The following is a 25,198-nucleotide window of genomic DNA, read 5'->3' as shown; positions in this document are numbered from 1 at the left end:
TTGGTGAAAGAGCTTAGAAAAACATCCATAATGCCTCCTTCATTCTTATATGAGCAGTTTGTATCGTACTTATATAGAAATAAAAATATATATATATCTGTAGCACAGCCTTTTTATTAAAAGAGATGATTAAATTAATATAGTAAACATAGTCCATACAATGGATGTGCCTAAAGCGGCAAGTAATGAAAATTTAACAAACACTTTATCTTAGAAAAATATTATATAAGAGTCTAGTATATTATATATGAGTCTATTTACAAAAAGGTAAATAATAATTGAGCATAAACAAGAAATCATTTCAAAGAAATGTAAAAAAAAAAAAAATATCACAGAACATAAATTACAGTGAAAAATCCATGTGAGAAGCTTTTCGATTCTTGCTTGAAGGTTTCAAGGATTTAATAATTTATAAATTAGAATTGTTTTTTTTAAATTTTGATAAAATTCTTGTCCAGAATATTGTTATTAAAAATTACTTCCCGAAATCAAAAACAGATTAAGAGGGAGGGGGGGGGGGACAGAATATGCGAATTATTTTCTTAGAAAGCTAAGTATGCTGAATTCTCTCTGATTTTAAAAATAAGATTAAAATTACTTTATCTTCATATTTAGACAATTAAATGGCAGCACTATAATCTGAAAGTACTTAAAAAGGCCTTATTAATTGCACCAAGATCTGTCCATTCTTAAACTTTAGTTTTAGTATTTGACTTAATATTTTTTATAGATATGTACTAAAATGATCAGAAAAGTAATAAGATCTCAAACTGGTTCATATCTTCTAAGATAGTCAGTTCCTGAATGAAATGGTGGAAAATTTCCCTCTTTGCAAATGGATCTTGGATATTTTTCATGCCATCTTGAACTAAAGGAGACCATAAAAGAAACATAAAGTGATACCATTATAGAAATAACAGTGTTTTGGCAAAGAGTAAAAATCTCAGCAATGATATATTGGGTCCTTCCGAAAACTAACTTAATTTTCTTCTTAACAGAAAACTCAATTGTATTTTTTCGACAACATTTTTATTATTTACAACAATTTTTTATTATACTTCGGCTATTTATGTCTTTTTGTTATAATATATATGTACATCCTCTAATTTTCGTTTGCAGCATTTGAGTATGATTATAGGAGTAAAATGGTTTCTAAAAAAAGATTTTTAAAAAATTTCTTAATATTTCCAATTTTAATTCATTAAATATATATATATATATATATATATATATATATATATATATATATATATATATATATATATATATATATATATATATATATATATATATATATATATATATATTGCTATATGACAAGATTCACTGTAGAATATTGACATTCTCTCCTTTAAGCCTTTCATAGAACTATAAATAATAATAATAGCAAAACTGGCAAGGATGGAAACGGTCAACTATCTTAAAAAAACATTTATCAAGCCACAAACGTAAATCTACATATATGAAATATTTTCATACGATGCATTCAAAGATAAAAAAAAAACTCTGCACCTGTCTTACTCTCTGAGACTTGTTCAATTCTCTTTATTTTATCAACCCACGATATATTTCTTATGGAAACATTTTAAACAATTTGCATCTTAATGACTACAGCACCATCTGTGCAACAAAAGACAAGACTTGAAAGTCAAATGACAAAGCATGAGGGGTGGAGCGTTTTTTAATTGTTCCATTTTCCCTTTAAATATTTACCCTATCTTTTGTTGATATTTGAAGCCAGGAAAAAAGTTTAACTGGTTCTGTTGAGTAACAAACTCTGTTCGTTACTCAAACACTCTTCAAAATCAGTAATTGATTTTGGAAAAACGATATAGTAAATATTTAGCTATAAGCTAAATTAACAGTTAGTTTCACTACAACTCAAAATGGACAATCAATTTTTAATCTGGAATGAAAACAAAAATCTAGATCCCATTTTAAAACTTTAATAACGTATTCTGCCCTACATCCAAGAGTTTAGATTGAGAGTTGAGTTTGATATCATTTAACAAATCTTTCACGTGTATTTTTAGATATTTGATTCAATGTGCCTGCTTCAAGATATTTGACAGTCTCTATTCTTTTAGAATACATGTAGATTATAAACAAAACAATGACATTCTCTCAGTTTGGATTCTCAAAGTAACAAATATAAAGAAAAGAATTAATTCATATACAAAGAAAATAAAACAACATAAATAAATAACCAAACATAAAAAATTTTTGCTGAAACCCCATCCATATATTCATAAAAATACAGGCATGACTATTGTAAAACAAATTTTAGACTCTTCACACACACACATCGTAACACAATGAATATTTTAAATCAAAATTTAAACACTGTCACTTTTTTATATTATAAATTAATACTGTTATATAAACTAAGGACACTGCTGTAGTTTATCTTGTAGTTGAGAATATGCACTATGAGTATCTTAATAAATTATTTTTAAAATGTTTAATGCTGTTTTTTGAAGGCTCTTTTGCCTTTTACCGAAAATTTACCGGCTTTCAACAGTTGAGGATTCGCAACAGTTATTGTCCATTCAATTCCAATGTTACCAATTTTTTAGTATTTTTGTTATCATCATCTCTGGCCTCAACATTCCAGAGTTTTCAAATCCCAATTCATGTGAACTCTCCAATCATCCTTTCTTAATGCAATGAAGCTCCAATAGAATTCAACATGAAGAATAATTAAACCATTTACTGTGTCATCAACCCATCAAAGTCAATTGACTTATAAACCACACATACCAAAAAAATTGCTACTCCATCATCAAAAATTGGAGGTCGACATATACAATAGGTAAATCTTTTCACCAAGATATGCACCATATCTTAACATACATTAAAATAGATATGCTGATGATGATGTTTTAAAAAACTAAACTGAATCATAAAGAACTTCAACAATGAAAGTATCTTTAAAAGATATGTAACACCTCAACATGTGATTTAGGCAAAATGATAATATAAGAGGGTCATTCAAATGAAACCTGGTCAGTGCCTCTAACTTCGCATTAGACGTAATGGTGCGCCACGTAACTGCGTGAATGATGGCACCATCAATGGTAGAGAGACTGATACATGCGCAACGTTTGAAATTGCATAGCGACAGTGTGGTTGCACACCAAAGAGAAGGAGGTCACACAAGTTATTGTCCATTATGGAACATGCAGGCAAATAATCAGGAACAGCGAGGAGCAAGGACGCTGGAACATCCACCATACAGTCCAGACCTTTCACCGTGTGACTTTCATGTTTTTGGACTTCTAAAACAAGCTTTTCGCTGACATATTCACAACAGATGATGACGTGTGTGCCTGGATCCGACAACAACCTACCTTCTTCAAAGATGGTATCGACCTGCTAGCATTGCAATGGGATAAAAGTACCAACAGTTTTGGAGACTATTTCTGAGTACGTGTACTGTGTATAACTACATTTGTGAGTTGATAAAATTGTTACCCTTAATTTACACTAGTGACCGGGTTTCATTTGAATGTCCCTCATAATTTACACCTTGAAGAGTGTGAAAAGGACGCTTCTCTCTCAAACAAAAACATCTTTCATTTGTTTTACCGAGTGACATAAAAGTAACTTACGATTTTAAAAATAAATTTAAAATTAAAAACTGAGGGTGATGGAAACATGAATGATTTACTACCTACTTTTTGCTTAAGAAACTAGATAATCCATCTGAACCAAGTTTTAAATTAGTTACAAATTTTGTAAACAGATGGCATTGCTACCTAAGAAACACTACAAAATAATGTTTTTAGAATAAACAACAATTGCAGCAGTTCTCTGGCACAATCTCATGACAAAATTAACAGATCCCTGTGCAAATATTTCAGTTAAATTGGTCTCACATGCAACAGAAGAAATTGCTTAATAGTTTTTTCAGTCAGTAGCACTATTTATTAACAAATTTTATAGCTTTTTTAGAAATGTGGTAAGAATAAATTTCTTTTTTTGAAACAGGAAAATGAAGCATTGGAAGAAATCTAGGCAAAAAACTAAAAATTTCCTCCTATAATAAATATTTAAGAACACCAGAATTTTCAAGTTGCTGATGTACTATGTTTTTCCACCCTTTATTAGCGGCAGGATTGATAGGACTGGGATGCATAATTCCAATCACTGCAATATTAGTAATAGCATGAGTTTTCAGCACTTTTTTTACACGATCTTCTGCAAACTTTCCAATACCCACAATACACTTCACTCCAAGAAGGTTAATTATTTGAATTAAAGATTCATCACAAATGTCTAGCAATAGTTTTTTTTCATTCGCCTTCAACTCTGGTGGAGTTATATTTTTTGCAGTGGCTGTCATCATTGAAATAGGACAATAGTTGTGGACATAGCAATGTTGAAAAAACTTTTCTGGAGTTTTGCATGTTTCAGCTAGATAAGACCAAAATCTTTGCCCACTGACCTAAAACAAAAGATTGAAAAATTACATTTAAAATAATAAATGCAGCAAAGCTAATAACTAAATCTACATTTATTTATAAATCACTAATATATATTTAAAAAAAATCACCTCTGATCTTGGACAACTTAAACCATGTATTTGTCTTTTAGGGTGTTCCTTTTTAGGCTTGCTAACATTCCCCTTGATTTTCAACCAGTTGTTCACATAAAAAGAATCACCAAATGGTACCTGAAGTGAAAAAGAAAATTGGACAAATTTATAAAAAACAAACAATATTAAAAAGACTTCAAACAAAATTCAGATTAGCTCAAATAAAAATAGTACAAACAGAATCACAAAAGCATTTTTGTAATTTTGTTTGTAAGACAACAAAACACCATGATATTTGTATAAATATTAAAAAAAGCTTTTATTGTAAAAAAAAAATATATAAACAATGTATAGCTATGAGGGCACCCGCAGGGGCAAGAGAGTGCACTCATACCTAATAGAAATTCAATAAATTAAATGTTAATATTTAAAATCAATACAATTTTTCATTTAGTCATAATGAGGAGCCATGGTGAATCTACTTATAGTCAGAAATTGATAGCGCAAGATGTATTTTTAAATTTAATGTTACATTTGCATGGTGTATCTAAAATAATAATAAAAAGCTAAGACCTTCTCTTTTTTTACAGATGTCTTTTTTTCATATACTATATTTAATTTAAATGACACGTGCTTATATATATTTTTTAAGCTTTTGATATTTTCCCTAAAATCTGTTTGTTTAAAAAAATTAAATGAAATGGCAAAAATTATTTGTGAAAATATCTGATGCACACAAATACAAAATATTTCCAGATAATAAAAAATATATATGTATAACACATTTTTAATATTTTAATAAATATTTTTAATTTTTGCACTCCCTAAGAAAACAAATATTGGCATCCTTGTAAACAGGGTTGGCATGATTTAAATCAAGTGATTTAATTAATGATTAAAATCTTTCAATTTTTTGAAAAAAATCATTAATTTAAATCAACTGTGATTTTTTTTTAAAAAGCCATTAGCTTAAACAGCTTCTCATAAAAAATATTACTAAGTATAAAATATTTTTCATAGAATATATAGTTAATAAATACATTCTTTGGAGTGTTTTTTTTAAAATTTTTTTTATATAAAAAAACAGTCCAATTTAAGTGATGAAGGTTTTTTGCTAGGAAATAATGAAAGAAATTTACAAGCAAATTATTATATTTTTGCATTTATATCTCTTTCGTTATTTCAACAATTTTTTTTTAAAGTCATTAATTTAAATATAAAATATTTTTTATACAGTACAATTTAAAAAAAACAAAAAAAACTTTTCTTAGTTGTGACTATTTTTTTCATGATGAAGATTTTTCACTAAGAAATAATAAAAGGATATACTTATAAATTACTGCAATTCAAAAAGGACCAAAAGAAAAAGTAGATTAAACATGGATAAGAGTGTCATGAAACTTTTAAATTCTATTGAATCCATGTAAAAAAGTTTGCATGCAAAAAAACTTTTGTAATTATACCCATTTAGTCTTATGCCTATTCAAATTCTATGGATTTATAACTTATTAAATATGCAATTTGAATGTATCAACCAAAGTAACTGAAAATAATATTTTTTTCTTCTCAGTTTCTGATATTAACTAATTTATCCTTCATTAGATATCTATTTGACAAATAGTTTCCCAATTATTAACATTCATTAGCAAGTTGAGTTTGTTGACTTGAGAAACATAACTATGATTTTTTTATTCAATGATTAGTTTTTAATAACCATAGAACAATCTTAAAAATTTTATTAAGGAATGTTAATTGTTTGAGCTATAATATTATTTTTAAATAATCTTAAACATTATTAATACATCTTATTAAATGTATTTAAAAAAAAAACAATTCTTTCTTTCGATTTTTTTAAATAAAATAATAATAAAAATGCAACATATTTAAAAAAAAAATGACAAACAACTCTCATTCGACAGAAAGGAACAAATTATAAAACATAAATATTATTTTAAAAGAAGTTTAACACATTTACACATTGTTAAAAACAAAATACCAGGGAATTTAGTTTTCACTGTCTTTTAACTTCAAACTTTTCCTTGTTCTAGCATCTGAAAACTAAAATAGTAATTCATCAAAAAAAAAAAAAAAATCCTGATTTCAGTCTTGTTGGGCTTTTATTATTTTTTAAAATCCTTAGTCTCTTTTATAATCTGAAGTGAATTTAGGGAATGCATGACTAAACTAGACTGACAATTTTTAAAAATTAAATTAGGAGAATAATTGTTTCTGTTGCTATTTTGGTTTTCCAAGTACAAGATGCTTTTGCGGCTGGAGGACTACATTCTGATTGCAACATGATTTAATTCTAATTCATTGAAAGGTTTTGTAAAATTCTAACCTGATTTACATTATTTTCTTTGAATTACAGACTTACTACCTGGAAGCATTATCCATCAAGAAATTTTTGTAATAAACTAAGAATTTCAAAAGGAAAAGATTTCTGGTCACATGAAATTGCTGCAAGAATGTTTGGTACTTCAACACTGGCGCAAGCAATAAGTTTGCCAATGACAAAACAGAAAATTGAACAGTTTTCTTTTATTTAAACAAATAAAAACTATAAAAATAGCTGAGTTTAGTTGCAGTGGCGAATATGTAACAAACTTTTTAGGACACCTTATAAATTGACAATAAAGTTGGAAATCATTAAAACCTATGTAAGAATCTTTCTCAAACAAATTTTACCATTCTTTTTACATCAAACGATTGGATAAAATATATTTGTCTCCAAAATAACCCCTAAGATTCAACAGCTTCCCAGAACTACAATAAAAATTTTGGTTAAGGTGTAGAATCGGGAGCCACTTGATTTTTTAATAATTTTAGTTTAATTTTGCTGTAATCTGGTTTCTGGTTATCAACCATGATATTGTTTACATTTTTTGCTTATAATGACCTTTAGGTTACTGTAAATTTTGTTTGCTTTCATGTCATTGGTTCTTGGTTTAGTTACTTACATATTCATTTGTTTGCAAATCGCAAAACATGAGAAAGACTCCCGACTGCAAACTATTACCCAAATTTTAATTTTAGAAAACATTTGGGGAGATTTCCACATTGTGATCAGTGGCAGAATAATCCCCAACTCTTCGCAACTTCCAGGAAGCGGTCCACGAGAAGCTAAAAAAAAATTGCAGAAAGGGATAAACTCGAAACGTATAATTTATAGCTGCCCCGTGCAAACTTATACACGCTTTTTAAAAAAAAAAAAAAAAAAATTGGAAGTTCAAAATCTTTTAAGCACCTTGGAGATTGTAGCTGGCATGACAGATCATTGATACCAAAATATCCCCAACCTTCTTGGTATCTGTTAAGTAATATCAAAATTAATATTAAAAATATGCATTTGAAAAGAAAACATTAATGGAAAGATTTTTGGATCCGTACCTTCACCAAAATAAACATAAGTTTTGAAGATCTCTCGGCAGTGACCGAAACAAAACGAAAAAAGGTGGTAAAAAGAAGAAGAATCCCAAACAGAGACTGCCTTGAAGAGGTAATAACTCTTAGCAACTCCAGGGCAAACACATATATAATTTTTCTTTTTTTTAATTTGTGACTAAACATTTATTTAAACAAACTGTGAAATTCCTTAAGCTCTTTAAGTAGGCCCGATGCGAAAATATCACCCTTATTTCAAGAATACCGATGTGAAAATACTAATCAACTAATACCGATGCGAAAATATCACCCTTATTTCAAGAAGAGCTTTAATAACATTTCTTTTCAAAGAATCAACCTGTAAATAGTTCAAGAATAGCTAAAAAAGATGCAATAATTTAAAAATTTTTACAAACATGCTTTTTTTTAAGAAAAAAAAATTCAATACCCCATTTTGTGCCATTCCAAATGGTCCAGGATTCATTCCCAAGAATAAAATTAATTTTGAATTTGGACAAAATGTTCGCACATAGTATTCATGAGTTTCTTTAGCGTACTCTAAAGGATTGTAAACATAGCACACTTTTTCATTAAAAGAAATTGCTGATAGTGCATTACATTGTCGTTTTTCTATTTCGAGTAGTGTTTCTGACACATAACAAGAACACATATTGCAGATATAATTTCAGCAATAATGCTTTAGCGATAGTTGTTTAAATTAAAATATATGTCAAATATATAGATGTTATTTCAACGTAAGCCATTACACTTCAACCACATCTTGTAGAGATCAGTTTAGCTCAACACAAGCAATAATTATTTAAATTTAAAAACAATTAAACTTAATCATGTCATTATATTACAAGCCATTACACTTCGATCAGCAATTTGACAGCTACTAATTTGTTTATATTTACTTTTTTATAGTTATAGATACAGTTAAGAAGAATGTGAGCACAATACAATGAGGAATAAAGCAATAATTCTTTATTTTCTCTTCAGCATCGTTATTTAGCTTACAGAAATTTGATTGGATATGATTATAAACAAAATTTTAATTTTAAAGGCATTAAATATTTATCTCTATAAACAATAGCCAACTAATGGCAATGGGAATGGAAATTGGCACATTGCCAAAGTACGTGTTATTGTAATGTTTACAAGCAAATAGTTCAATTTCGTAATTTCAATGTTTTGATCTGAATAGTTTTCTGTCGAAAACACTGATGCGATTGGGAACTTATAATACTAGTGTACCTGTCAGACATCTTCTTTACGTGTCATGTGGGTTGACATTGTAAATTTCTTTATCCAAGAAGTCTGGGTTTTTAAAATTCAGGTGCGTAGTTGACAATTCCCCATTTCTGGCCTCTTACACACTAATTGCTTTATAAAAAATGATAACTATTGTTAAACTATGAGTTCAATGTGTTCGTAGCATAAAATAAATCTCATATATTTATTCTTGTCATAATTTATCATTCTTATCTTAAGTGATAATCCGACTTTTTTTTAATGATTTAATTATTATTTAATATTACAAAGTGTCGATGCATAATTAATTAAAACTCTTTTTAAGGAATTCGTTCTAAATAAATCTGTCTCAAATTACCTTTTTTTAAGTGAAAAATTTTAGATTTTATTTGTGTGTTGTAAACCTAAATGAATATTTATTTAATATATCTAGGATTATATTTTAAATATATTAGTAGAATCTTACGTTAACTATCTCTCTGATTGTTCTGTATATTTGTACCTGATTGTGCTGACTGCAATCACCAAGGTACCAAAAATTTATAAAAAAGGGGTTTGGCATGGGCTGGCTATTAGTAGGGGATATTTCTGTATAGTGATCTGGCTCGCCAACTACAATCGGCAAGATGCCAAATAGATTTTAAACTTTCGAATTTAAAAAAACAAGCATGTAGATATTTGCACATGGGTGGTTACGATTTATATCTTTTGAGTTGGTCCCTTTCTGTAATGTTTTCTTAGTTTCTCGCATGGCGCTGCCTGGAAGTTGCAAGGGCTTGGCGATTATTCTGCCACAGATCACTATGCAGAAATCTCCCCATTAATTATAATCCTTTGAATTTGTCTCCTGTTTTTATTTTTTTAGTTACTCATGTGTCACTGCTTTGTAAGATTTACATATCTCCAACTATGCTAAATTGATTGCCAAGTTTTGATCAACGGGCAGTGATCTGTGAGAGACTAAAAAGATCAAAATCATAGACGTGGACTAACTTGAAAAGTATAACGCTAATTGGGAGGATTTCCTTATTGTGTTATGTTACTGAATAATAACTACGTGTTGCCAATTTCTGGGCAGTAACTTGCGAAAAGCTACAAATACGTCACAAAAAAGTTACAGATTTGAAGAGTATGACTTGTAAATACCTCATGGAAAATTTCTACTTGTTTTTTTAAATAAGAAAATTGTGATTTAAAATTGATTTGTCAATTGTTGTTTACGTAACAGATTACGATAAGAAAATATCTTCTGCTAATTGGTGGTCTCTTATATTTGGTGATTTGAAGAAAAAAAAACCTAATAAATATGAAAATATACCAAGAACCAATCACACAATGGTAAAGGAAAGTTGCGGTAATGTTAAGACAGATGTCATTAAAAGCAAAGATAATAAAGAACGTCTTGATTCCCCTGAAGTAGAAAATAGAATAACTAGACGAAAATTATCACCGAACAAAAGGGCTTCTACGACTTAAACAGTATAACTTTTAGCCATCACTGGACTAACCATAACATATATATATATTTTTTAATTTTGCTGATTAAAAAATTATTTTGGCCTTGATGAAAGTAGTGGGTGCAAACAGATATTGAAACGGAAGTATCCCCTATTGTTCAGAAGTTGATAAAACTTGAAGATTATTTTAGTGTTAAATCTAAAAGACTGTGGAGATAGGCACATTGACCATGTCAACCTTCATCTATGAAAAGGTACCCCAACATAGAATCGAGTTAACATGTCTTATGTACTATAGAATTGGAATTGTATTTTTGTAGTGGTAGATACACTACAGTACTCCCACACCAGAATTTTATCTGCGATAGAATGCCACTAGTTGCTCATTGCTGTTTTTGTGAGAAGCCGGGAGAGCTATATTAAGATCACCGTAGTTTCTGAGTGTTTATCGCGACATCTGTATTAAGTTCATGGTCGTGGTTGCTCCTGTGTTGCTTTTAGCAGTCGAGTGTATACCATGTGTGTTGTGTGTGATTGAGACTGAGAACCAACAGCGTGTGGAGGACAGTGTCGCAGTCACAAGTAGCAAGTCAGCTATTCAATGCAAACCATCCATCGAAGTAGGCGTGTTCAAATCAAAGTGTGAGTTTCTGTCAAGGTGGGCTTGTGCACATCACTTCCGAAGGTCACCGATGTGGGGATAGTCACATCGACCATGTCAACCTTCATCTATGAAAAGTTACCCCAATATAGAAGTAGGTGTGTTCAAATCAAAGTGTGAGTTTCTGTCGAGGTGGACGTGTGCACACCACATCCGAGGGTCACCGATGTGGGGATAGTCACATCGACCATGTCAACCTTCATCTATGAAAAGTTACCCCAATATAGAAGTAGGTGTGTTCAAATCAAAGTGTGAGTTTCTGTCGAGGTGGACGTGTGCACACCACATCCGAGGGTCACCGATGTGGGGATAGTCACATCGACCATGTCAACCTTCATCTATGAAAAGTTACCCCAATATAGAAGTAGGTGTGTTCAAATCAAAGTGTGAGTTTCTGTCGAGGTGGACGTGTGCACACCACATCCGAGGGTCACCGATGTGGGGATAGTCACATCGACCATGTCAACCTTCATCTATGAAAAGTTACCCCAATATAGAATCAAGTTAACATGTCTTATATACTAGGGAACTATATTTTTTGGAGTGGTAGATACACTACATTCCGGGTCACCAATGTGGAGAGAGAAGTTATTGAGAATATCAACCTTCATCTGTGAAAAAGTATCCTGACATAGAATCGAGTTAACATGTCTTATATACTAGGGAATTGGAGTATTTTTGCTCATAAATAAATCTTATGGAAATTTTCTAGCTATTTATAATTTAAATGCATCCTGAACAGTTTTTTAGTTTTTGTCAATTTTTATAGTTATTACTCATGTTTTTTTTTTATATTTTAAAGAGAAAAAAAATGTGCAAATAGAAAAATATACACTACATTACAAGCTTGAAGTGTAAAATTTCTATTTAATTCTAATTAAGTTGTTGTAGATTTTTAATCAATCTCAAGTACAAATGATTAATACAATCGGGTACTAATATGGAAGTTTCCCATGAAGAACAGTTCTTCAAAAACTGATAAGACATTAAATGTAACAGGTGTGTAGTAAGTCTACCACTGAAAAGTACAATGCCAATTCACTAGTATATAAGACATGTTAACTCGATTCTATGTTGGGGTACCTTTTCATAGATGAAGGTTGACATTGTCGATAACAACTCTCCCACAATGGTGACCTTCAGACATGATGTGAACATGCATACCTTCCCACTTCGATAGGAACACGCTTATCTTAACAATAACGCCCACTTCGATAGGAACACGCTTATCTTAACAATAACGCCCACTTCGATAGGAACACGCTTATCTTAACAATAACGCCCACTTCGATCTGAACACGCTTACTTCAATGGATGGTCCACATTAAAAAGTTGAATTGCTATTTGTGACTGCGACATTATCCACCTCCTCGGGCCGTTGCTACTCAGTCTCGATCACACATAACGTACAACATATACACTCGACTGCTAAAAGGCAACACAGGAGCAGCCACAACCGTGAACTTAATACAGCTCTCCCGGCTTTCCACAAAAGAGTCAGTAAACAACTAGGGGTATCCATTTATCGAATTCTGTCACAACTATAATTCTGGTGGGGAGTACTGTAGTGTGTCTACCACTACAAAAATATAATTATAACTCGATTCTATCTTGGGGTACCTTTTCAAAGATGGAGGTTGACAATGACGATTCTCACCTCACAAGTACTTATTAGGTATACTTTTCAATTTGCTGAATATAAGTTCAACTATTTTTCTTTCTTTTGGAACATCTATAGAAAAATTGATGCTCCCAAAAGTATTGTTGGCAGTACAAGTTTTATTTATTTTAATTTAATTTCTATAGTTTCTGATTCTTCTTCTTATTTTATTTTTTTTAGGCTTTGTTGTGCATTCACAAGAAGAGAAATTCATCAGATATGCTTGGACAACCATAATTGTTTTACGCAATGACAATCCACTGTATATTTCTTATAGTCTTAGTTTGTTCAAGTGCTACGTGCCTTGCTGTCCATGGTAATTTTTTTGACAAATGATTTGTTTATTACGTTTAATTAGAATTCAGTGCCAAATTACCAGTAAAATTACTGAAAAGTTTATTATTGATCAAATTGTTTGTGATATATTTGAGCCTATTACTAGTATATTAAGTGCTGGCAAAAATGATTGCCATGATAGCAGACTTTCTATTGTAAGCAATTTTAATGTTGTAATAAAAAAAATTTGAGTTTATAGAATAAATTCACTGTCTGTGAAAGTCGAATGTTGCAATTCAGGTTCCCACTATCAGACTTGATATAATTTAATTTGCAGTTTAAATCACTTGAATTTAAAAAAAAAAAAAAAAAAAAAACACTTGAATTAAATTATTGGTATAAGTCAAAAATATATCTAAATTATATATCTATCTATCTCTAAGTAGTTTAATAAGACTAGACCAAAGGTAGATTAAAGTGATTAAAAAATTTGCTATAAGTTTTTTGTAGACTAATTAGTTGTTTAATGTACATATTTTTGATTATATGGATTTTGTTTTATGTTTCTTAAATTAGATTTAGATATTATTAAAACTTTTTAAATATGTTGTTTGTATAACAACTCTCACGATAGAGGGGGAAACGGAAGTTATAATCTGAGATTGTTATATTGTGAGCACTCAAAATCTGTAAATTTAACTGTAAGATGGAGGGATACACAACCTGCCAACTGCTGATGTGCGGTCCATGAGTTTGTGAACACAATTTTTTTCCTTTTTTTGAAAAATAACAAAAATTTCTAAAATTTTTATCGCAAATTTTAGTTATGACTTTTTGGTTTGCTCAATTTGCACAGATTCTATTGTTAATCTACGTTGTTTCTTCAGCTCCATCCCTTTTTTAAGAGTTAGTGCTGCAAAATTCCGTATGGTTTTTAAAAAACTCAATGTTTATAATACGATATTACATTGCATGAGTTTCGAATTTGAGTTATAACTTTTTTACTCTCATTATTTTTGCCAATTTTATTATAAAGCCAAGTGTTGTTTCCAGTGTTTTATATTTTGGAATTTATAACTACCAATTTCCATAAATTTTTAAAATCGCAATGCATTTATTTGAATATTCCGACATGTGCGTTGTAAATCGCGCATTTAATTTATCACTTTTTGGCGTTCTTCTTTTTCGCCAATTCTATCATAAATCTTAATAATTTTTAAATTTTTTGAAATGCATGTTGAGGTTTGAGTTCGAGATTAGTTAGATAGTTTGAGTTTCCTGTGCTGGCAACATCTTATTGTTTTTATATTCTTTTCGATGTAAATAAAGTTAAGTTTTCAGTTTTGTTCTACGTGACTTTCAGTCTGATTTGCTCTCAACAAAATCCAACATTTGGTGCCGAAAAACTCGGTAAGTCATACTGAACCTTTTACAATTACTTTCGTCAAAAATCTGAATTGGAATGGCTACCGGTATTGAAAAACTTGTAATATTTAAACGCAAACGAACGACGCTACGTACCGCCATTACGAAACTAACGACGAAATTGAACGATGCTGCTAGTACACAAACTGAAAAAGAATACAACATTGAACGTTTACAAGATAAAATTAAAGAATTAACCTTGGCAGACGATGAAATACATAATTTTTTAAATGATGAAGAATATCAGGAAGACATAATAGAATGCGAAAGATACACAGAATATGCTCATTTGGCGTTATTTAATTTCAAAAGAACAGCGAATCGGAACACGAATTCAATTTCTGAAACATCGCCAACAGCTGCCAATATAAATAATTTTTCAGCTTCGCCTTCAAATGTTACAGTAAAGTTGCCTACAATAAAAATAAATACGTTTTACGGCGAAATTGAAGAATTCCATAGTTTTTGGGAGCGTTTTGAAAACTGTATCGACAAAAACGAAAGTTTATCGCTGATTGACAAGCATGTTTTTTTGCGGGGATATTTAGATGGAGAAGCAAAACGAATAGTTGATGGAATTAATATAACTGCAGAAACATATGCAACAACAAAGAATATTTTGAAATCGAAATATGGCGATAAAGATAAAATAATACAGGCTCATCTCGATTATTTAGAAAACCTAAAACCTGTCAAAAATCACTCTCCAGCAGCAATAAATGAGTTATATATTGATTGTAATCGAAGAATACAGGCTTTAAATGCTTTAGGAGAAAAAACTCAATCATACGGAAGAATTTTGGCTCCTAAAATACTTCGTGCTTTTCCTCATCAAATCTGTCGTAACTGGATTGTACATGCCAAACGTGAAAATTTTGGTGAAAGCGATATTTCAAAATTAATGAAATTTTTATCAGAAGAGGTCGAGGGATCAATTACTGCAAGTAATATTAAAGGTTCACTTGCTCCAGACTATCCTATTAAATCCTCCTTAGAAAATTTTAGCGTGAATTCTAAATCAGTTACCAAAAGTAAAATAATGTCACCCTTTTGTCCTTTCTGTGAAACTGTCGGACATTGGCCTCAACAGTGCAATGTTGTAACGGACATAGACGTGCGCATACAGAAATTGAAGACTAGTAATAGATGTTTTTTGTGCACTAACCGAGGACATAACAAAAAAAATTGCCCCCGTAGAGAAAAATTTGTCTGTTCCAAATGCAAGAGAAAACACCATACATCAATATGCAAACCTCTAACCAATGAGCAGCCTGCGGCTACATCTACAAACAAAATTGATGTATCGTCTTCCAGTTTCGTTCATTTGCAAACTGCACGAGTTTTCATAACTGGGCCCACTGGGATTACAAAATTGACACGTTGTCTTTTGGATGGTGGAAGTCAATCTAGTTTCGTTTCTTCTAATCTTGTGGATACCTTAAAACTTCCAGTAATTTCAACCAGACATTTGGACATTCAAGCCTTTGAATCCCCAGCTAATGTTGGCTACATGCGAAGACAAGTCAAATTTCAGTTATCAAGTATCTGGGACAAATCTAAAGTTAATGTTACTGCATTTGAAAGCTCCAACAAATATGCATCACACCTACCTTCATCAACGGATGTTTCACTCTTTGCTAAAAACAAGCGAATGAAACTTGCTGATCCAGATGATTCATTGTCGAACTTACCAATTGAGATTTTAATCGGTGCAGATTACTACTGGATTGTTATGAATTCTGAAGCTCCAGTCAGGTTGTCGGATTCTCTGGCCTTGGTCCCATCAAGTTTTGGTTGGGTACTTAGTGGAACTCGATCACACGCAACAGTTTCCTTCATTTCAACGGTTCATAATGTTGATGTGGATACTTCAACTCAGGAATTAGATAATGTGGTACGAAATTTCTGGAACTTAGAGAGCATTGGCATACAACCAACACAACAAAAAATAAGTCTTCACAACTCTGAACTCTTAACTAACTTTCATCAATCTTTAGAAATCATCGATGGTAGAAGAGTTGTAAAATTGCCTTGGAAACCAGAAGTTCAACTTTCGTCGAACAATTATGAAGTCGCAATTCAACGATTTAAATCTTTAACAAGGAAACTGCATGCAAATTCAGAATTCAAAGTAAAATATATTGAGCACATGCAAGATTACATTGATAAAAAACACGTTGAAGTTGTCTCAGAAACACATAATAAGGAACGTTTATATTACTTGCCCCATCACGCAGTAAAGAAAATCACAAATGGAGAAACTAAGTGGCGTATAGTTTTTGATGCATCTTCACATTCTCCAGGTCACCCATCTTTGAACGACGCTCTTGAAGTAGGACCAAATCTTCTTCCCGATATCTTAGCCACATTGTTGAGATTTCGACTTTCTAAAATAGCCATCACTGGTGATGGGCGACAAGCATTTCTGCAGCTGATTCTAGCAGAAGAAGACAGAGATGCAACACGATTTATTTGGTACAATACTACATATACTCCTGATGGGAAACTCTGCACTGAAGATAAAATTGTAACCTATCGATTCACACGTCTTCCATTTGGACTCGTCTCTAGTCCATTTTTATTAGCAGCTTCTCTTCATGAATTGGCTACAAAACACAAACAAGCATATCCTACAGCAACTAGACACATTGAGAATAACACCTATATAGATGATTTTGTTACGGGAACGTCTACGGATACTGAAGCTCTGATTCTTTACCAAGAACTGCAGCAACTTACATCACTTATTAGCCTACCATTAGACAAATGGACTACAAATTCTAAGATTTTGAAAGATATGTGGAAACAAGAAAACGTCTCGTTTAAGGATATTACGCAAGTCTTGGGTGTTAAATGGGATACTAACAGTGATGTTTTTCAAATTGATGTGCAGACAAAAATTGTTCAAGCATGTAAAGAACCAGTAACAAAACGCTTACTACTGAAGTTGATGTCAAAGTTTTACGATCCTCTAGGCTTGTTTGCTCCAGTTACAGTAGTTGTAAAGATATTGTTTCAAGATACATGGCTTAGTGGTATTCAGTGGGATGAACTATTACCTCCATCTGTAGCACAGCAGTGGCACAAGTGGATAAATGAATTACACTATCTGAATGAAATATGCATCCCAAGATGGATTGGCTTTTCCGAAAATTCCGATGTTACCATACATGTGTTTTGCGACGCTTCGGAACGTGCATATGGTGCTTGCTTGTACGCGCGTCACGCAGATGATATTTCTACAGAGATCCATCTCATTTGCAGTCGAAATAAACTAGGCCCAATCAAAAGGGTCACCCTTCCGAGACTTGAATTGTTAGCTGCACTACTAGGAGCTCGCCTACTCCAGTATTTTTGCAAGGAAACGAACATGAATTCCCACACTGCCATACTATGGAGCGATTCTACGGTAGCTTTAAGTTGGATAAAGGGAAATCCCAACCTTTGGAAAACATTTGTCTGCAACAGAACAACAGAAATCCTTCAAAACACTACTTCAGCACAATGGCGCCACTGTCCCGGTACAGATAACCCAGCGGATCATCTTACTCGTGGTACCTTTCCATCACAGTTATCGATTTTAGGATCTTGGTGGCACGGCCCGAAATGGCTAAAACATGATCCAGAAACTTGGCCTATCAAAGTTTTGTCTACACTTACACAACCTTTAGTTGAAGCTGAATCACGAAAAACCAAATTTCAATCCTCCTACGTTGCAACTACAGAACCCATCATAGACATATCTCGTTATAGTTCTTATACGAAACTTCTTCGTGTGACTGCCTGGATTCTACGTTTTGTATACAACTGTAAGACTCAGCAACGCATAGCTCATGAACTGAATTGTAATGAAATAGAGAAAGCTAAAAACTATTGGATACAGACTGTACAGAATCAATGTTTCTCAGCTGAAATAAATGCCTTAAAAGCGGAACGTCCCCTGCCGAAAAAATCCAAAATTTCCTGTTTCAATCCCTTTCTCGAAGATAATTATTTACGCCTTGGGGGAAGGCTGCAATTTTCACACATTTCTTCTGACACTCGACACCCTTTATTGCTCGATGGTAAACACTATTTTGTCCACCTTTTGATCCAGCATACACACATACGACTCCACCACTTAGGTGTGCGTATAATCCTGTCCGAGTTACGTTCAACCTTCTGGATTTTAAGAGGACGTCAAGCTATAAAGCAAGTTATTCACAAATGCCTACCTTGCAAGCTGTCCAAAGCAAAATACGGAAAACAAATCGAAGCTCCTTTACCTCCTGAAAGAGTTGTACCTTCTGCTCCATTTACTACCACAGGAATTGATTTTGCTGGACCAGTGAATATTCGATGTTTGAAATCAAGAGACACAGCCTACATAACACTATTTACTTGTGCAACAACACGTGCATTACACATCGAACTTGTGTCGGATCTTACCACAGACAAATTTCTTTTAGCACTACAACGTTTTGTTGGCCGCAGAGGACTCCCACACACAATCTATACCGATAATGCTACCACTTTTCATGCAGCAAATAAGGACTTGATTCTGCTATGGCAAGTTCTGTCATCAGCTAAAACTCAGCAATACTATGCCCAAAATGGCATAACTTGGAAATTTATCGCCCCACGAGCGGCTTGGTGGGGAGGCTGGTGGGAACGCCTAATCGGAGTTGTCAAGCGATGTTTACGAAAGGTACTCGGACGAGCACTTCTTGACGAGGAAGGTCTGTCCACGGCCCTCATTGGAATAGAAGCCGCTCTGAACAGCCGACCATTGATATACGAAGATGACAGTTCCACAGCCTTAACACCAAGCCATTTCTTGACAGGACGGAAACTAACGGCCATTCCATCCAGCCCAAATAACAACACAAAGCTAAGAAAATTCTACAAGCAGCAGCAGGACTTACTCGACTGCTTTTGGAAAAAATGGTCTAAGGAATATTTGCTTCAATTGCGGTCATTTCATCAAGTTCGTAATCAGGACAATATCATTAACATCCGAATTGGCGATATTGTACTTCTACAAGAAGATGTCCGACCACGTCACATGTGGAAGAAAGCTAGAGTGGTTAACTTGCATGAAGGACGAGATGGAAAAATAAGATCCTGTGAGCTGAGAGTTAATGGTCACAATATAACCCGTCCGGTAGCTCTGGTCATCCCCCTCGAGGTCGACCAGGGTGGGGAGGATGTTGAGGTTTGAGTTCGAGATTAGTTAGATAGTTTGAGTTTCCTGTGCTGGCAACATCTTATTGTTTTTATATTCTTTTCGATGTAAATAAAGTTAAGTTTTCAGTTTTGTTCTACGTGACTTTCAGTCTGATTTGCTCTCAACAAAATCCAACAATGCAGTTATTGCTACGCTTTTTCACGGGATTTTGAAAATCTTGTATTTTTCACTGTGATGTTATTACGACAACGCAAGTTTCAAATCACACATTTAAGTAATCCCATTTTTAAGCGCTTTGTTTTTTGTTGACTTTATCGTAAATCAAAGTTATTTTTCAATATTTGTATTCAACATTTTTTGTGATACATTCCCACATGGTTTTAAAAATTCCAATTTTTTTTACGACTTGCAAATTGTAAATCACGCATATACACTGGATGCAAGAAATTTGCATCCAGTGTGAATAGTCTTTTACACTTCTATGACTGAGTAAAGTAAACAAAATATCGGGATTTGTGATGCCTAGAAATTAATGTTAGCAAATTTTCCACGATGAGAAATTATCCGCAAAGGCAACTTTCATGTTTTTTAAGTACTTTCAGCGGATTATACGCAGGAATTTCTATCTCTACCTTCTTCAGAACAAGCACAAATCTTCTGTCCATAATTTGCCTCAGTAAATATTTTAATATTTTTTTAATAATCAATAAATATAATAAATAAAATAAAAATTTTATTAGTTCCAGTTTAGTTTGTAGTACTGTTTGATCAGCATACCTAGAATTCATCATACTGCTTCTCAATCTGGTTGATTTTGGTCGTTAAAACACATTTAAATTATTATGGTCTTGTGTTATCTACATTCAATTTATTCTTAATTTATTACTTTAATTAGTACTTTATTAAATTCTATTTTAATAGTTTTTCTTTCCCTGATTAGAAAATGCTGACACACTGTATGGAATTGGGTGCAAAATTAAGAAACCATATACCAATTCACACATCACTCCAGTTATGGAACATCCAAGTGAAGTAACAGGTTGTTTTTCAAACAATGCTGCCTCTGCAGAACAGGTATTCATGTAACAGATATTATTCTTTTGCTAATAATACTCATTTACAATTATAAACAACAATTTATAAAACTCTGTTAATTATTATAAGTACCATTATATACTTCTTTAAACTTAACAGTTTTTGAAGCATTATTTAAATTGTTTTTTCTACAAAATGCACATGTTCTGGCTAGACCTCAATTTAACAAGATATGACAAAACTTTATGCTTAAAATTAACTGCAGGATAAAATAGGGGAATTTTGACTTTTTTTAAGCAATGCGTAATATTAAAAATGTTGATTGAATTCTTCAAATTTTCAGCAAACGGGATCTGTGCTTATTTTGTATATCTCCACATTTCCTGTAACATCCAAGATAAATAAAAGTAAAAAATTGTAATGAATATGCCTATGATAAATATTTTATTATTTCATTAATTCTCAGTTAATACTTCATTTTTAATTTGTAACAATCATCATGATTTTTTTAATAAATTAATGATTATCTAAATCAGTATCTTCATAAATTCTTATGCTTAATATGCCAGTAAAGTCTGTGTTATATTTAAAAAGAAAAAAAAAAGAAGCAGGGCCTTCCTTAAACATTTATAACATCAGAAAAAACATTTTCAAAGAGAATAAAAAGAAATTTTTTCTTTATTCCCTTTTAAAAAATGTTTTTCCTTTTTATTTTTTTCCTTGTTTTCTTTGTATTTTTATCTTATATAAAATTTTTGAAAACATAAATTAAATTATTATAAGCTAATTGGAAAAACCTGAAGGTTCTGTTCAACTCAGGTAGCATTTCATTACAAAAATGAGGTATGTCGAAGTAAAGAATAATTCCCTAAGATAAAAATTACTCTTTGTTTTGTCACAATATATATATCTTTATGTAATATAAGAAGGGAGTAAAATTATAACACATAGCCGATCACATAATACTTGCGGTTAGTAACACACAAAACAGCCAATCAAAATTGAGAAGGTATGCACATTAAAAGGTAATAATTTTTAATAATTTTGCCTGCTGAAATGTTACTGCTACACTTACCAGGTAAAGTTCTTTTTACAATTATTTAAAGTTGTAGAGGTATTGTTTTTCTATAAATATTCTTGTATCCTTAATTTAAAGTTATTTTATCTTTCTGCTTAAATTATGCTTTTAATTAAAGAGTTTAAAACAAAGATAATTGTTTTTTTTTTTTAATTTTATTATTATTATATAATTTTGCACTACATTTTGAGATGAAATTATTTAGAAAAGTGGTCTAATCTTATTAACCATTTTACAATTATTATTTTTGTGCAAATAGCATTAATATACTGTTAAAGATTATAGTTAAAGAGATCTGTTAAATGATTTAGAACTTAACGATCAGCTTCCTTCTCAAAGAGATACAAGCAGAAACAGTATTTAATATATCCGCCTGTTTTGTAAGCGAAAATATTAAATTCTGGTTGTTAACTCATCAAATTTGTTTGAACAGTGTAATATTTTAATAATATAAATGTTATTTAAAAAAATGATTACTTAAAAAAATTACTTTTGATCACCAATAGATCTAAATATTTATAATGCTAGTAGATAATAATATTTGGATATGGGAAATGGAGATACAAGCGTAAGCAAATAGAATTCCTTTGAGTACAGTGCATATATGTTAAGTGAATAATTTTAACTTCAGTAGAAAATCTGTTTTTTTGCCAAGGAATGATGATTATTGCAAATGCAATCATCGGGTTGGTGAGTAGCAGCAAACAGGGAGCTTAGCCCCCCTTGTATATATATATAGAGAGGGCGAGAATTTGTCAGATCTTAATTTCTTGAATAGTACCAAAATTTAATTTTTCTTTTAAAGATTAGTAGCTTGTTCTGGATATATTTACTTAATGTGCAGCTTTTGCTGCCCTAGCTGACTTCTAGGTACACTTGAGTTTTATATAACTGATTTTTGTTCTGTCATAAATAGTTTCTTAAACCAGACTAACATCTTTAGCCAGCAAGCATCAATCTGTGATGAACTTCAATGATACGACATTTTTTATCTAAAACAAAATGAAATGTTTGATCCAACAGACCTATTCGAAGTGACCTGTGGTTGAAAAAATAAATTTTTCTGAGTAATTAACTGTAACTACTATTTTATAAATGTAGTTTACAACAATTGCTTCTTTTTAATGTAATGATTACAAACTTCTTTTTTGAATGTAATCACCGCTTGACTTTTTTAGGAGAGGAATTTTGCTTGGGGATACAACTGAAAAATTATTTGCAAAATTAAAGAAGAATCAAACATTGAAAGAAAATATTCGTAAAGAAATGGTTTTGAATAATAAATGAGCCAATTTATTTATTATAAATTTTTTTTTCTACTTTCAACTTTTTATGTCCTTTGAGGCATTGAATAATTTCAAGAAATGGTAGAATGTCATCAAGTATTTGTGATTTCGTTAAGTACTTAAAGCTTATGATAACTTAGCTGAAGAAAAAAAACTACGTTAAGTATATCAGAAACATTCTCATTGCTTCCACTGATAGACTGATAAAGTATTTGCTCCAATAAAATTATTGAAATATTTTTTAAAAATAATTGCATTTGAACCACTTTCTTTACTAAAATAGCGTTAAAGAGTATTTGTAACGAATCACTATAAACTAGTGTTTCTGAATTGCACTACAACATCACAAACTGCACTGCAAACTACGAAAAAAGTAGTGACTGCAATAGTTTTGTTACTTGTAAAGCATTAACACTGGAATGGTTTACAGAAAAATAGTAGGCCGATTCCAATTATGTGAACGTCATATAAAAAACTTGTTGTGTTAGCAATGACATACTAGGTTCAAGAACCAAATTTTCAGTGGTCGAAGCAACCAAGTAACTTGGTTCAAGTCCCAAAGAGCCGCTACAGTTGAATCAGTAAATTTCAAAGCTGAACTTGAATTCTAACCTGAAGTTAAATGAACTGAATTCAACTCAATGAAATATGTATATAAATTGTTGCAAAAGTGTGTTCTTTTGCTTTTTCCTCTTTCTATATATTTTTACCTGTCATAATCGCATGGATGTCTCTGATATTGTGCAATGTTAATATTTCAACTATGTTTAAATTTTATTAAAATTAAATTTTGAATTTCTATTTTTATTAGACAAAAGACACGTTTCAAAATGCTAACATGAAACATGCAAAATATCTCACTAAAACATGTTCACAAACTTTTCTTTGGAAGTACACCAACACCTTCAGTACAGTATTTAAATTAAAGAGCATATGATTATTATTATAGGTATAGCCATTTATTTTCCATTTTTTAATTTAATTAATATATTTTTTTTAGGAAGTCCATGTATTGAGTCTCCTGAACTCTGGATTTGATGCTGTCGATACTAAGAATGGTTACTTACCTAGTGTCGCAGTTAATGTGCAGCTGCGTTCGAAAGAAAGATTTACGATTTCTTCTGTCATTATAATTCTTCACTCATTCACTCCAGTTATGTGGCAAGTTCACTTACATTCTGGAAACAGTACAAATTTTCATGTTGTTGTAAGTACTAATTTCTTTTTACTTTAATTACAAAAATAAATGAATCTGTGTATTTCTTAAAGCAGGGTGTAAATTTTCCGCTCAAAAGGTCGCCATTGGCTGCTAAATATTTGGGACTCGCAAGTAAATATTGTGCTCCAAACCCCCATGGCAGAATTATGGCGACATTGTCACAGAATGTTACAGAAAGATTTTTCATTCGGGAAGGAAAAAATGCTGATTTTCCTTTCTGCTTCATTTTTCAAAAAAATGTTTTTTTTTCTTTTCTTCTACCGAATTTTTTTCAAAGATGTCTTTCTTGCACATCAGAGAGAAAAGAAATTATCATGATTTTTCTATTCTCATTTGAGATTTTTAGCTGGTTTTAGCTAGAATTTCAAATCGATAATATAAAAAATATATATATATAAAATATTCGGAAATTGTGAAAGTTTAAAATATAGTTCGACCTAGAAATGATGTACTTTCTTTCATTTTTTTTCTTTGAAGAATACCATATTTTATATACACTTATTTGAGTATCTCTTTTTTAAAGAGTCCTATTTGAGTGATTTGTGATCTTTATTTTGAGAGTTCTGCACGGATTTTACAATTTTCAATTTAATATCATTTAATTTATTTAAAGAATTTAATTTGTGTAATGATTTACAAAATTTGAAATTGCATTTTTCCACCCACAAAATGCTAGAATATCCCCTATAATATTAGAATTAAAAAAATATTACTTTTTACAATTTAAAATTTTTATGCATTTTTATTCTCTACTTTCTT

At 31.3% G+C, this 25,198-nt stretch overlaps 2 protein-coding genes across 2 annotated transcripts in view; one reads left to right on the top strand and one right to left on the bottom strand.

Moving 5' to 3' along the window:
• Positions 1 to 2,164: 2,164 nt before the first annotated feature.
• On the bottom strand, positions 2,165 to 8,847 carry Smug (Single-strand-selective monofunctional uracil-DNA glycosylase). Its single transcript, XM_016053497.4, has 3 exons — positions 8,370 to 8,847; positions 4,556 to 4,675; positions 2,165 to 4,447 (listed from the first exon to the last, which is right to left on the bottom strand). Exons 1-3 carry the CDS (start codon positions 8,589 to 8,591, stop codon positions 4,040 to 4,042), a joined length of 750 nt encoding a protein of 249 aa, XP_015908983.1. The 5' UTR covers positions 8,592 to 8,847; the 3' UTR covers positions 2,165 to 4,039.
• A 168-nt stretch (positions 8,848 to 9,015) lies between these two features.
• LOC107440539 (transforming growth factor beta receptor type 3) overlaps positions 9,016 to 25,198 on the top strand; it is a 41,355-nt gene continuing 25,172 nt past the window's right edge. Inside the window, exons 1-4 of the mRNA XM_043049783.3 lie at positions 9,016 to 9,260; positions 13,134 to 13,269; positions 20,762 to 20,895; positions 24,221 to 24,427. Of these exons, the coding sequence (XP_042905717.2) occupies positions 13,203 to 13,269; positions 20,762 to 20,895; positions 24,221 to 24,427 (408 nt within the window). The 5' untranslated portion in view covers positions 9,016 to 9,260; positions 13,134 to 13,202. The remainder of the gene's footprint in view (positions 9,261 to 13,133; positions 13,270 to 20,761; positions 20,896 to 24,220; positions 24,428 to 25,198) is intronic.

Source organism: Parasteatoda tepidariorum, chromosome 10, assembly GCF_982258835.1.
Source record: "Parasteatoda tepidariorum strain Cologne lab strain chromosome 10, Ptep-v5.0, whole genome shotgun sequence".
In the NCBI taxonomy this organism is placed as follows: domain Eukaryota; kingdom Metazoa; phylum Arthropoda; class Arachnida; order Araneae; family Theridiidae; genus Parasteatoda; species Parasteatoda tepidariorum.
The sequence above is the reverse complement of the archived record's forward strand: the minus strand, read 5'-3'. Positions and strand labels throughout refer to the sequence as shown.